The sequence below is a fragment of the Dryobates pubescens genome, chromosome 3 (assembly GCF_014839835.1).
Source record: "Dryobates pubescens isolate bDryPub1 chromosome 3, bDryPub1.pri, whole genome shotgun sequence".
In the NCBI taxonomy this organism is placed as follows: domain Eukaryota; kingdom Metazoa; phylum Chordata; class Aves; order Piciformes; family Picidae; genus Dryobates; species Dryobates pubescens.
The window spans coordinates 34,927,760-34,942,217 of NC_071614.1; the positions used below are offsets into that span (position 1 = coordinate 34,927,760).

At 37.6% G+C, this 14,458-nt stretch overlaps 1 protein-coding gene across 2 annotated transcripts in view; it reads right to left on the reverse strand.

Annotated features, from left to right (window-relative positions):
- Positions 1 to 601: 601 nt before the first annotated feature.
- Positions 602 to 14,458, reverse strand: part of LRRC1 (leucine rich repeat containing 1) — a 74,203-nt gene continuing 60,346 nt past the window's right edge. For both annotated transcript variants that reach the window (XM_054179946.1, XM_054179947.1), the window contains exons 11-14: positions 6,604 to 6,719; positions 5,532 to 5,704; positions 3,816 to 3,952; positions 602 to 1,994 (exon numbers count right to left, since the gene is read on the reverse strand). In XM_054179946.1, coding sequence (XP_054035921.1) covers positions 1,836 to 1,994; positions 3,816 to 3,952; positions 5,532 to 5,704; positions 6,604 to 6,719 — 585 coding nt within the window. In that variant the 3' untranslated portion in view covers positions 602 to 1,835. The remainder of the gene's footprint in view (positions 1,995 to 3,815; positions 3,953 to 5,531; positions 5,705 to 6,603; positions 6,720 to 14,458) is intronic.

The window sequence follows — 14,458 nt, forward strand, 5'->3', positions numbered from 1 at the left end:
AACTAAACTAATACCTATCAATCTGCAGCACCTCTTGCAAAGAGACCATGCCTTGAAGCTTAAATGAGGAATCTCTGAAATAAGAAGAAATCATAAAAATTAATGTATTTAGCCAGGATAGATTTTAATATTTGCAGATGGCTTGCAATATATACTCATTCAACAACATAAAGAGAGCAGTGCTTTTTGTAAAGGCTTCAAATCAAAAAGTTAAATGACAAAATAATCAAATAATTGCAGTTACTAACTTTAACACAGAAGTTATTATGACTGCCCTGATCTGCTCCTTTCCCATATTCTCCCAGAAACCCTCACACAACCAACACTTACTGGAAGAGATGTTCAGCAGGAGGGATGTGGTTAGCCATACAAGAAGTGTCAGGTCTTTAGTTTTGTTGAAATTTGGGTTCATTGCATTAGCTCACACTAAATACATCAAATCTTTCCACTGAACTCAGACTGCTCAAGTCCCTGCACTGAACAGTGAGTGGTCTTTGTCAGTTCACATCACATGCACAGTCCAGAGGCACCAAAATCTATTCTTCATTATCTTTTTGCAAAATTGTTATTTACTGAACTCAACTCCATTCATGCTCACCTTTATAAACAAACCAGAACACACAGATTTCATAAAACCTTGAAAGCAGCTTTGGACCACTGGAAGTGCAATGCAGTAACAATGGTAGTAAATTCCAGTATTCATTCATCCATCCTTTAATTGATATTTTAATGATACAATAAATCTACTGAAGCTTTTAAAGATTCTTTTATTATGGTTTTATATATGTATATAAAACCACCAAAGCACTTTAAGGAGTCATGCTTTCTTGTGTAATACATAAAACTAGTTTCATACTGTGCTTCTGAAAGTCTGTCGTGCTGTTTTTCAAGTTATTTTACAGATGGCACATTTGAGAAAAACCACAACTGAAGCATGAATTTCTAGTGACTGCAATGCAACACAGCATCCAACACAAGATGTTTCATTACAATTAAGTTAAAGTGTGAGTGCATCATGTGATAAACAATAGCAGTTTGGTCATTTAAATCTTAATTCTGTTTACAAAAAAAAAAAAACAACTAACATTTGTGCTTCACAACCCCAAATCCCATGATATAGACGTAGGTTCTCTGCTGTAAAAATCCCAACAAATTACTGTCCTGAAAGAAAAATATACCTTAGACAGGAGACCAAGTTTAAATCTAGTCACTTTCCTCAAGAGTTGCTATATTTAGGACTAATAGAACATACAAGACACAATAAGGCACAATGGGTGGTACAAATGAATGAATACAGTTGTCCGTGAAACTTTTTCTCTTCCACAAATACTAAAATACGTACCACTCAAGATAAATTTTCTCTTAAAAATGCAATACATCATTTTGTTATGAAAGTCCTATACAAAATTTTAAAATTTACACCATCTGAGCTGCCAAAAAAAAATAAAATAAAAAAAGTGTATCAATTTTCCACAAAACTGTATTTCTCACCAGCACATCAAGCCACTGAGAAATAGATATCCCAGCACTCTGGAAAAGAAAAGCATTATTTCCCCTGTGTTTAAGACAAAAATATTGTATTTTACATACAGTAGTGTATTATACTTTAAAAAGTCTAGCACTAATAAAATTACTATATTGATTTGGAAATTATTGGTTCACTGCCTGGATGAAATAAGGCACTTTCTTCCAGCGGGCAGCACTTTCTACAGATACGGAGGTGATGGATCAGGTTCTGGTTAAAAACAAAAAGGGGCTCATTGAGGTCCCAGAAGACAACAGGAGCATTTCAACAGCAGGGGAAGACACAGGAGGTAAAATCTGGAGATGAAACTCTACACAGAAGTGGTCACTCTGTCAATGGCATTATTGACCTCGTTTTTGTTTGAATCCAGTCCTTTAGCAGCATTCATATCATTCCGTAAATTCTCCACTGTCTTTTTCATGTTCTTTAATTCTCCAGGGTGTGGAGTGGCTCGCCTTAGAAGTGTTCTCTAAAAATAAACAGTGCAATAAGTGGTTTTGCCTTCATCTCTGAAAAACAACATACACTTTCAAGGCTTTATCATTCACATACCAAATATTATGTATTCATCCTTTTTCCCCCTTTCTTTTCAAACTACAACACTCTATGCTGAACGTTACTTCATAGCTTCGTGTTTAAGAGGACAGGAAAAGAGGTTTCAACAACTGCTTAGGAGTAAATTTCTTTCCTGTCTTGACTTACTAATCTGAAAGCCACTCAAGTGAAGTAGAAAATACAAGTTATGAAGTGAAGATTCTTTCATAAATACGGTTCGGAATTTATTTTGTTTTCCTCTAGAAACCACCCAAGTGATTTAAGGTCACATTTCAAACAAAACCCATTCAGCTGGTTCTGAAAGAATCCCACAAGATCTCTTTAGAGTCTTAAATACGTATTTGTGTGATGTCCTGTATGCCTTCCAGCCCCACCACACAGTTTAGTTCTCTTGTCAACTGAGAACAAATGCCTCAAAGGGAAGAAGAGGGAGCCTCTCTCTCCCATCTGGGACACAAGAATGTCTAACATTATTGTGCTGAAAGAAAAATAAATAAATCATGAAAACCCCAGTTAGCATTCAGATAGAGACCAACGCAACACCAAGAATAGCTGCACAAACATGTATCAGTATAGTACATATATACATGCAATTACTTTTCAGCGGTACACATGTAAACTGTGCAGATTACAGTGAAAGCGATCACCCATAAATGGGTGAATTGGTCAAGACTGCTCTGGAAACCCAGCCTTCCTCTTTTGCCCCTTAAAGGGCTCTTTCCTCAAGTCAGGCTGTAATACCATAACTGAAAGCAGTTACCATTACCACCTGAGCTCTCATTATTGTATCCACATTATGAGCTGGCACAATTAAGAAGCATCATTTTGAACGTCATCAGTCTGTGCTTGCACGAGACGTTCAGTTTGTGTGGCTTTGAATTATGCAACCGCCTAACTTGAAAAATCAAATGTTCATTTCCCGACTGAGAATTTTTATGGTCACTTTTTAAAGACCACGTCTCATGTGCTGCAATTCTGACAGCACCCTGGAGTATTTTGGGCTGAGATCTAATGAGGACCACCAGCAAGCTTGCAGAGCTTTAGAGAAAAACACTGAAAATCTGACTGAAGTGGTCTTAATCTTTACAGAGCTGAAATTGTTAATGGAAGTCAGTAAAGCTAAAGATCATGTTGCATTTTGATCATCAGGGCATGCAGAGCCCAACTTAATGGAGAGGTCTTGTAAGTACAGTGACAGATGTTTCCACATCCTTTGTTTAAGTGGGAAACTAATGAGCAACATTCTTGATGTTCACGGACACTATGGTTGTTTCAGTGCAAATGGTGGAGGGAAAACAAACAAACAAGCAAACAGAAGAAATAAAGAGAGAGGGAAAGAGATTGGAAATAGAAATTAGGGAGACAAACAATGACAAATTTAATGGAGATACATGCTATAGTGCTGGAATCCTAGACACTATATATTTTCAGGCCATGAAGATTCACAGAAGCAAAGAATGATCCTATCTTGTTTCTGGAAAGAAAACATCATGAACAGACACGGGAAAACAAAAAGATTGTCCTGCATCAGAACATAGAAGTTATATTCAAAGCAAAAACAGAAGGCATTTTAAGTCAATATAAAAAGCTTTGACAGTCAACATGAACATTTTATGCTACAAATGTACATAAAGAGCATGCACTTGCAGCTGCAATATTTACAGCAGGAGATAATTTTTAACTTTTGCATTAAAGTTAGAGCATCTGCAGGTATCCAAAGGCTTGGAAAACATACCATTTCATTATCATCTTCATCTTTTTCATCTTCCAAGAAGCGAATTGCACTGACTCTATTCACTGCCCGCTCATTCCATGTTTCATCTGACATTTCATTTACCAAACTCTCTAGTGCACCACATCGTGGTAGGTTATCTGTTAGAACAGCAAAACATAACTAAAAATTCACAGCAAGCCTCAAATACAAACATGCTGTATTGTTAGTAACTGCAATATCCAACCAATTACTCACCTGAGATTTACAATTGGCTATTTCTATTTTTTTTAGGGAAAACAGAGCTTGCATTAAATGTTCTGTTATCAGTACCCATAATAAATAGTTTCTGGATAAATGGGAAGTTTCTGTACTTGGACTGTTACAGGTTTTTGACAGTTTAGATTACTAATGATGTATTTTAACAGACTCGCCACTACACACACTTTTCTTCTGGATCATGGCTACCATCTGATATTTACCAGTTGCCTAAATGACATTCCATAACACAGGATCACTGCTTTCATTGACCTCATCCTTTCAGTATTTCTAGGCCTACATGTTCAACATTCTTAATTTCAAGCCTTCTACCCTTGAATCCATGAGATTCATTTGGAGAGGAGAAAATCTAATTTCTAGCAGTAAAGCCTCTAGAGAAAGTCAATGTACCTCAGTTACTCTTCTTTAAGTAGTTTATTCTTCTCTAAATCTCAAGAGGTCAAATTATTTACTTATTTTAATTCTTAGTGTAATTTGTACTGTTAAAACCCAGACAGTGATACAAACCCAAGATATTTCTACATTTCTGCTGCTTTAATAGTTTCCATTTGCTCCTGTTGCATAGTAATGAAAGAGTGGGATTAATCTAGGTAAGTTTGGGTACCTACAATACAGATACCTACAGCTATTCTTTTCTCCTCAGGCCCCCACGTGGAAAGGAATACACATGATTTCTTTTAGAAGTCTGTTCTTGGGTAGAATAAATTACTCTCCAGTGATTACAAAAAAAGTTTAAATATTAGCTCAGATGAACCCCTCGAATGTTCACAGAGAGCTGCAAAAGCCTGAAGACAAAAAAAACATCCAGAGCTTACCTGAGCAGCAAACAGAGAGTTTATGGTTCTACCTGACCCAGAGGCAAATTTCAGCACAAAAGCTGAAAGTGACTTATACTGCAATTATGGATTTGTTAAAGAACATTACAAAAACTCTGTACAGAATCTTTGCTTGAAAGAAAATTTACTTGCTGAAAAGTAAAATGTCTACTGATTATTATCAGAAAAAAAAATGCATAGCTAGTAAAGCGACTGCAAGTTGTAAAGTCAACAATTTTCACTGTATATATAGATATGTGTTTAAGGTGTATAATCAATGCACACAAATATGGACACCACTACTTTCTCTACTGGCAAGCCTCACAATAACAATATGATTAAGTTGTCTTCTTCCAGGTATGCATTTTATTTATTGTAGCTGGTGTCATTGTATTTTCAGTAACAGACAGACATGTTTTTCAGGTCTTCTGAAAACTAGTAGGATTAAAAAAGAAGAAATAAATTTTTAAAAAAAAGCTTAAAAGTGACAATTCAAGCAGGACTTTGCTACTTCGCCCATCAGAGCTTATGCACATTTTGCAAACCTTTATGGAACAGACAACACAGTAAAGAAATTGTAATGAAAAACTGTAATTGCAAAGAAAAACATTGTAATTGCAATGAAAAACTGACTCTAGGCACTTACCTTGGCAACCAGGCTCAGAAGGCATTTGAGGAAGTAATACACATGTTAAAATCTTTTCTCCTGTTTCAGGGTCTGTGTCAGTCTGAAACGTCAGTAAAGGTTGGGACTGATTATCAGACAACCACAAAGCCTTCAGCTTTAAGGTAGTCAGTGAGAGGGGAAGGTACGTCAGCCTAGTTCAAAAAAGAAAAGTAAAAAAGTCAGGCAATCTTCAGGAGATTTAATAGATAGTCATGAGGCTGACTCTTACGTATTTATACCTAACTTGGAATAAACAAGTTTGAGATGAATGCCTCTAATAGAAGGCACTGCAGTAGTCATCAACTCCAACTACTTCCGTTCTTTTAAAAAGAACCTGCAGCTTAACTTTATACCATAATTCTCTGTACCTGTGAAGAAGAGATAAAAGAATGCTGAGCTTTTTCTATTGCAGTAAAATGCCCTGGAAGGCAGTCATCTGCTTCTGCTCTGGAGACTTATATATACACAATTGCCAGAACAGAAATATTTAGGTTCCTATGAGACAACTATATTGCATAGATGATATGCCATTTGCTTTTTCCCTTACACATACACCCCCCACACACCCACACTCACTCAACTTCCCACTAAGCAATTGAACTGATTTGCTGGTTTATGCATTTTGATGTCTGAAGCATACAAACTAATACGCATGACAAGCCATGAGGTCAAAGTGGCATTGTTACTTGCATTGTATCAAGGGAAGACACTCAGTACTAGTGTTACATGATGTTAAGGCTGGTAGTTTTAGCTGAAGCTGTACCAAATTGCCAAGATTTTCAATTTTAAGTCAGAAATATAAAAAAATCGAGAGGTTTTTCTTTTTAAAAAGAAATCCTCTCTTTTCCTCAAGGTCAGAGCAATCCAGAAAATGTACTCATGACAACACACAATTTATGCCACTTTGGGCCACAGGGGAAGACTATTTTGACAACTTCAACAGTAACACTAACACAAAAAGTCTTACTTGCTTTTTTGTGACTTCAGTATATTTTGTTGTTAGAGTTAAGTCGATCCAGCAAAAGAATGTGACAATATAAAAATTTCCTACCTGTTCCCAGCAACATCCAGGACGTGAAGTTCGGTGGCTTGTGAAATTTCAGAGGGAATTCGAGATAATCTGTTGTCACGTACAGAAAAGACATTAAGACTGCAGCATCCCCCAATCTAGATTAGAGAGCAGTGGGGGAGGGGGAAAAAAAAAGAAAAGAAAAAAGAAGTCTGTTTTTGTTGCAGTACGACAGCATAAACAAAGGCATGCAGCATGGGTCACATAATATGTCACAGCGCATTCAAGTTTACGATGCCTGCCAGACACTTCACCCAGAGGTACAGACTACAAGTGTTAGCTTAAAAGAAGTCTGACCTGGAGCAAGTCTGTTGCAGCAGTTTCTTCAACATCGGTATCAGTGAATAATGTGTATCTTTCTACAAATAGGTACCTTTTAGAGCCTTCAATACCAGGAAGGGATCAGCAACCACACAGATACCACTTTGGAGACAACCCTCACAAAAAAATACTAGCTGTAACTTCCAGCTTTGTCTAGCTCTATGTTTTACACATTAATTCTTTCTTTCCTTATGGTAACTTTAGACATGAGCAAGTGCAATGGGGCTCCAGGCAAGGCAAAATGCTAAATTCACCAATCAATTCCCAATGTTTATTGAGTCTATAAAGAGTAATATAGAGGTCACAAAAAGCAGAATTTGAATCCCAGCTTTAATGCCCTGGTTTATTAGAAGCCTCTAATTTAAAAACGATTCCATATGAACTGGTCATTTCAATTTGGTATTCCCTGTCTCTATCAGTTTATTGAAATGCAAGCATCTGTATCGCTCAGATAATGTTTGGTTGCAAAAGATGTGATGTTTCAGTTTTACCCTTAAAACATCCTTACTGTGCATCAAAGGTACATTTTCAGAAAAATAAACCCTCTGCATTTAACTAAGCAACCCCACATTGCACCTTTTTGATCCAGATAACTACTAGTCCTATAATCTAGGAGACTAGTAGTTTTAGCACCTTGAAGGCTGCTTCAAGTACCTCTATGTTCCCATTCACAAAGGAAACTTACCTTTGTTTGCTTATAGAGTTATTTTGATCGGAAAAAAACCTTCAAGATCATCTAGCCCAACCATTAACCTAGTCCATCACTAAACCCTGTCCATAAGTGTCATATCTACACATCTTTTAAATACTCCCAGAGATACTGACTTACCCACTTCAATAGGCAGCCTCTTTCAGTGCTTTGCAACCCTTTTGGTGAGCATTTTTTCCAAATATCCAACCTAAACCTCCCACATTGCAACTTGAGGTCATTTCCTCTCATCCTATTACTTGTTACTTGGAGGAAAGAAACAGACCTCCACTTTGCTACAACCTCCTTTCAGGTAGCTGTAGAGAGCAATGAGGTTTCCCCTGAGCCTCCTTTTCTCCAAGCTAAACAACCCCACATCCCTCAGCTGCTCCTCAGAAGACTTGTACTCTAGTTCCTTCACCAGTTTTGCTGTCCTCGGGACACACTGCAGCACCTCCATGTCTCATAGCAAGGGAGTCCAAAACTATACACAGTATTCAAGCTGCACCTTCACAGCAGTGAGTACAGAGGAACAATCACTTCCCTGGTCTTGCTTTTCAAACTATTTCTGCTACAAACCAAGATGCTAACTTGTAGATTATACACCGTAATATCATGCAGAGCATCAAAAAGCACTTTTGTTTGTCTGCCAGTTACAAACTCACCATGAGAATGGAAAAAAAGTTTCTTCTTTAACTCCAAGTACTAGAAGCAAAATATCCCAATGCCTCTTGAAGCTTTAAGGCAAGAGGTTTTAAAACCTAACTGTGGTCAGGACAGCTACTGAAAGATCTTAGTTGAAAAAAAAAAATAAATAAAATCAGAGGATGTCTATAGTCATACCTCTGTAAAGAGATTCTTCAGTCACATTATAGCCAACACACCTCTGTACCTTGGTCAGTGAGCTGAAATTATGTATGTGCTCTAGTTAACTGTCACTTCTCTCTTCGCAAAATCCTCAAGTCAATCCAAACCCAAGCTTTTCTACTGAAGTAAAAATCATGTCGATTTAACCCACACTATTCACCAAGGAAACACTCATTTTTAAAAGGATGCAATTGTGATTTAGAAAATAAAACAAAGAAATGGGCCATTTATACTGCTCACCTTCCTTTGTATCATAAATATAATATCATAAATGGAGAAAGCAGCGATCAGCTGCCTAAGGCTTGTGATTCACAAACTACTTAAGTGCAACATTACAGCGCAATATTCCCTTGACAAAACAAAATCTGAGATAGCTTCCCTTAAATGGCTGCATCCTAGAGTGCAGTGATTTCACAAATTTCACCTTTCCCAGCCATGTATGTACAGTACAAGCAGCAATTTTATTAGTCATTTTAGCTCATGAATGAAAGCTCTTAGAAACCGGCACTCAAACCACAAGCAAACGTTTCCTAGAGCAGTATTTCTGCTCTTCACAGATTCTTAAATGATGTGCCTTGACATATTCAAAGAATGCAGTGCCATACAGAAAAACAAACAATATTATACATATATATTTAAACACACACACAAAGCATCTAATTGGTGTATCTAACATGAGGAGCTGTGAAAAGCAAGAGGTACAATTAGTGAACATAGATGAGCTGGCAGCTGATGCCTTAACTGTACACAGAGTGTTTGTTTTTCCATGAATGAAGTTTGCATTATTCAGTCTTGGAGCATGGAGATACAAACCATATAGCCAAACAAAGTAAAGCCATGCAGCCCTGATGAGACCAAACTTCTATACTTTGACAATGGAAAAATGCAGCAGTGGAACTGGCCAGCCTGAGTCATCATGCATTTAAAGCAGTTTAATGAAAGGAAACAGTAGAACTGTGTACTGAATACTTACAGGGTTATCAATTTACCTCACCCATAATTTTCCAAGAGGCTAACAATTAAGAAAATACAAGAAACGTTCAATTTGTTTTTCTTTTCCCACACTGGACAAGAGCATGCCAACAAACGGAGACAAAACATATATTCTTCTACTGCCAAAATGGGTTAGGACTCCTAAGTTGTTTTAAGTTGAGTTATTTTAACTTGGCTCTATTAGTCAAAAGGCAATTGCCCAAAGGTAGTGAAGGCCTTTTTAAAAAATAGGTTAGTGAGGGAAGATAACAGAGAGATACTAAAATTTTTATACAAAACTGGTTTTTTATAAAATGCAGGCAGCATTTAACAAGCAGAACTGGGTGAGATATCACAGAAAGAAGACAAGCTGACACTTAAAAAAATCCTCTATCATTTCGAAAACAAATGGCACCCATCCAGCAGTACAGAAAGACATCAGGTCCAATGCTTGAACACCTAAACAGAGCGCAGTGCCACTCAGGCACAGTGCACACACTAAATGGCATGCTGAAAGGAAAATATTGTTGTGACCACCATGAAGTAATACAGTATCAGAACATCACTGGTTTGGCTGAGAGTCATTAACTGACAAAGAGCCATGCTTTCCAGGGGTTTGATCTCATGCTTACAACAGACTTTGCCAAACCACTGCATAGGCATCGGGTACACAGTTGAGACCACAAGCCCATTTAACAGTTAAGCACACAGTTCATTTCAAGCACAGACTTCAATTAATGGCAAAAAGCATGTGCTTGGTTCTCAGCACATGAGTGTTCCAAAGACTGGAAGCTTGAAGAAGAGTTGGTGTTATTCTGCAGTGAGCTAGACATCAAGAAAAGGCCTCAAATGAGTTGTGTTTGAGTAAATCACACTCCTGACATGTATTTCATTTTAGCACTTTAAGGGTTATTCACTTGTATCTTGATGCTACCTCCAAAGAATAGTCAGCCTATATAAAAAAAAAAAAAAAAACAAACCACACCATCACAAAATAAAAAAACCCCACAAACAGAACCTACACATCAGGCAGACAGTGAAGTGCTAAGTTTGAGAGTGCTGATTTTACAATACTGTAAAGTCTAAACAAAACTGCCCCACTGCCAGTCCATCTTAAACAGTCTTCCAGAACTGCAGGTTTTATGACATTACTTCTTTGCTGATGCTTCTGATGACCTCTTTACCTCCACTGCAGATAGACTATGTTATAGAATAGAATAAACCAGGTTGGAAGAGACCTACAAGATCATCGCGTCCAACCCATCATCCAACACTAATCAACTAAACCATGCAACCAAGCACCCTATGAAGTCTCCTCCTAAACGCCTCCAATGATGGTGACTCCACCAGCTCCCCCGGCAGCACATTCCAATGGGCAATCACTCTCTCTGTAAATAATTTCTTCCTAACCTCCAGTCTGAACCTCCCCTAGCACAGCTTAAGACTGTGTCCTCTTGTTCTGGTGCTGGTTGCCTGGGAGAAGAGACCAGCTCTTTGTTGCCCATCTCTGGACATGTTCCAGCAAGTCAACATCTTTCCTAAATTGAGGGGCCCAGAACTGGACACAGGACTCAAGGTGTGGCCTAACCAGTGCAGTGTACAGGTGCAGAATGACCTCCCTGCTCCTGCTGGCCACACTGTTCCAGATACAGGCCAGGATGCCATTGGCCCTCTTGGCCACCTGGGCACACTGCAGGCTCATGTTCAGCCTACCCAGTACCCCCAGGTCCCTCTCTGCCTGGCTGCTCTCCAGCCACTCTGCATCAGTTGAGAGTGATCAGTTTTGATCACTCAACTGCTGCTTCTCAATCACAATAACCTGCCAGCTGCCATTTGATTTTTTCTTGCTAATGACATCTTTGTAGCTTTCTTTCCTCTCTTGAGCCCAGAATTCAGGCCAAATTTCACTGATGGTGCATTATGACATTGCTGGTGATCTAAAACCAAATGAAATGTGGGAAACTTTTAAGACCTTCAAGTTAGGTTAGATGAGTAACACCTTTTAATTGCTCAAAAGCTATGAATCAATTTGGCTGTCCTTTATCAGTTTGCATCATCCACATGGATATAAGCAATGTAAAAAAAAAATACAACATTATGACAAATACAATAATCATTCTTTAGTGTGTTACTAGCTAGAGCTCTCAAGAGCTGTCAGCATCAAAAAGTCACACTAAGTTAATGCAACTCTGATAAATGTATTGGGAATTTAAACACAGATCCTATTGTGTTGTAAAATCTTTTCCAGGGTGTCAGAACCAAAATTTTGTTTCAATTCAAAGTAATTAAAATCAGAATTTTCCTTGGCACCCTATAATAGATTCAATTTTTTATTTCAAGCACAGACCACATTTAAAAGTAGAATAAACTGCCCAACTTGCTGTTATTAGTTATTATTCAGTTATTCATTTTAAATTGGTTAGGAAAATCTTCAGAAAACTCACTTCAACTCACTCCTGGACAAGGGGGATTTCTGTGCTGTTTGATTTTTGTAAAAACTTGTATAATATTGTAAATACTGTATGTTTTGTACATATTCATTGCATTCCATTATTTGATTGTAAAATACAGGGTTTTTTTTTTTTATTGTAAAATACAGTTTTACAGCTTATCTGGCCTCTGACTCAAAACAAGTTTTCCTGCATTTTTCCTTAGGGCCTTTCCCCCCCCCCCCTTCGAAACATTCACACATACTTTTACACCAATGTGGGAAGGGACAGGACATTAATAGTTAAAACCAGAAATAACAAAGCAACACCAACTAGTTCAAAAAGAAAATAAAAATGTTTAAAGTATCTATTACAAACAAACAAAAAACACCAGCAAAACCCCTGCTGTTTTACCTACTATAGTAGTAATTCTCACAATACACCTCAGAGCCAGGAAGGACACATTACCAGATCTCTGCAGGTCATAGAGACTCATTAACAAAAGCACATGAACTGGAAAACATTCCAAGGTGGTTATTCATCGAAGTGCCAAAATCAACACACCAGTTTCACCAGCATTTCAGTGCCAGGGTGGGATTTCAATACCAAAGAGTCACCAAGCAGGTCTTTCAAGTTTAAGGGGAAAAACATTTGTAACTCTGAACAGGTTTAGACATTCTCTGTTCTTGTTGAAGTTTGTTTCACACTCAGTTCAGCAAGAGAGGAATCCAGCTGCAAGATGAGATACTGAAGATGAAATCTGTCAGTGACTCAAGTCTTGGTCAGACACTCAGCTGTCCACATTTTGCCTTCTAAATCAGCATCAGATACAGAAGAACCTTTGAACCAGGAAACTTTAAAGGAGCATTTGCATACAGGCTCTTCAATAACCTTGTTAAGAAATCTTACAGCAAAAGAGACTGGTTTTACAAACGAGCACTGAAACAATCTGGCCATTTTAATGGTGTGACAGGTTGAGCCAAAATCCAATTCCAGTAAACCGCTAAGCAAAAAAATAATCCCCAAACTAAGCACCAAAAAAACCTCCACACCACCAGAAAAAGGCTACAACTCACACATTATCTCTCCAGGTTATATTAAAGCAGACATATCGTTTCTGTCATAGCTCTCCTTGCTACAGGAATAATTCTGGAAGGAAGGGCATAAAACACCAAGTAGCTATCTTCTAATAGAGTCCAAATTTTCTGTATGCCTATTACCACACTATGTCTTTGCCCCTCTCCAACAAAAAACCAGTAAAAGCCAGTCCTGCACTCATTTCTTATAAGGAGGACCACCACAAATGCTCAGCTGTTATAGCACTCTGTAAGGCAAAGAAAGAATTAGTGCGAAGGAAAAGAGGGAAAGGAAAAGAAAGGAAGACACTGAGAAAAAAAAATCTGTACTATATAGCCCATTTCTGCACCTGACTGTTTCTGTGAAGGGGAAAACCAGTATACAAGTACTACTACTGATTGATGTGCAAAGGCCCAAGACCCCAGCCTTCACTGTACTATCTCAAGAGATATTTTAAGCAACACATAGCAGACAGGGGTGCTGAAAATGCCTGCTTTTAAATATTAGTCTGAGATGAAAACAAATGGAATGGAAGATATACTTTCTCACATTCAAGCAGAACCTTCCAACAGAAAAAGGGTAACACATTTTTCAGTTTTCCTTAAGTGCTCTACCAATGCATTTTATTTTAAATCAGTAATGACAAGAAGAAAAATGTAAATGAAACATTTCAGCAAGACATCAATTTGCTCCTCTTCCCTGCCAACAAAAGAGAAATTCAGAGTTTTTGTTTTGTTTTTTTTTAATGTTTGCCATTATCAGCACCCCTGAAGCTGCTCCTGTGTGACAGCAAACAGTACTTGCGATACCTGTGCACTCTGTTTATGCAGAACATTTTTCTTTTAGCACTATGAAACGTGACTCTTCATGGAAATTCCTCTGTATTTTAACTAGAAAACTTCTACTACAGAAATGTGGAAATGTTCATGTCTGGTTTAAAGGAAAAAATAAAGGAAAAACACAAAGTAAAAAAAAAAACCAACAAACAACAAAGAGACAAATCATGAGCAGAGAGCAGCAGATTTCCTTCTGCTTATGAAATTAACATCTCAGCATTGTTAAAAGGTCATCTAATGATTTTCAGGAAAAAGTCTTTTATTTCATGACAAACTCAGGAAATTGACATGTCTTGTTAGCTACACACAGGTTCTGCAATATATGCATGTTAACAGTATTTTTGACACAAACTATTTCCTCAGTTGTTTGTGCATAGGTTTGTTCCCATTGTCAGCGTGGAATTCAAATCCACCAGTGGTAGAAGGTAGATGTGACCCTTCACTTGGGGAAGGGCTGACTTCATTTGGAAACAAAAAATAAAAGAATTTTTTAAAAACCACCAAGCAAAACATACTTCCATGAAAACATTCTAGACATCTCATGTTAAACAATTTCTAAGTATTTTCTGTAATGAGAATGATACATAAGTGCAGAGATCTTTACAGAAAAAAATAAATTTACAAATATTTCCAGTTCAAAGAAGTGG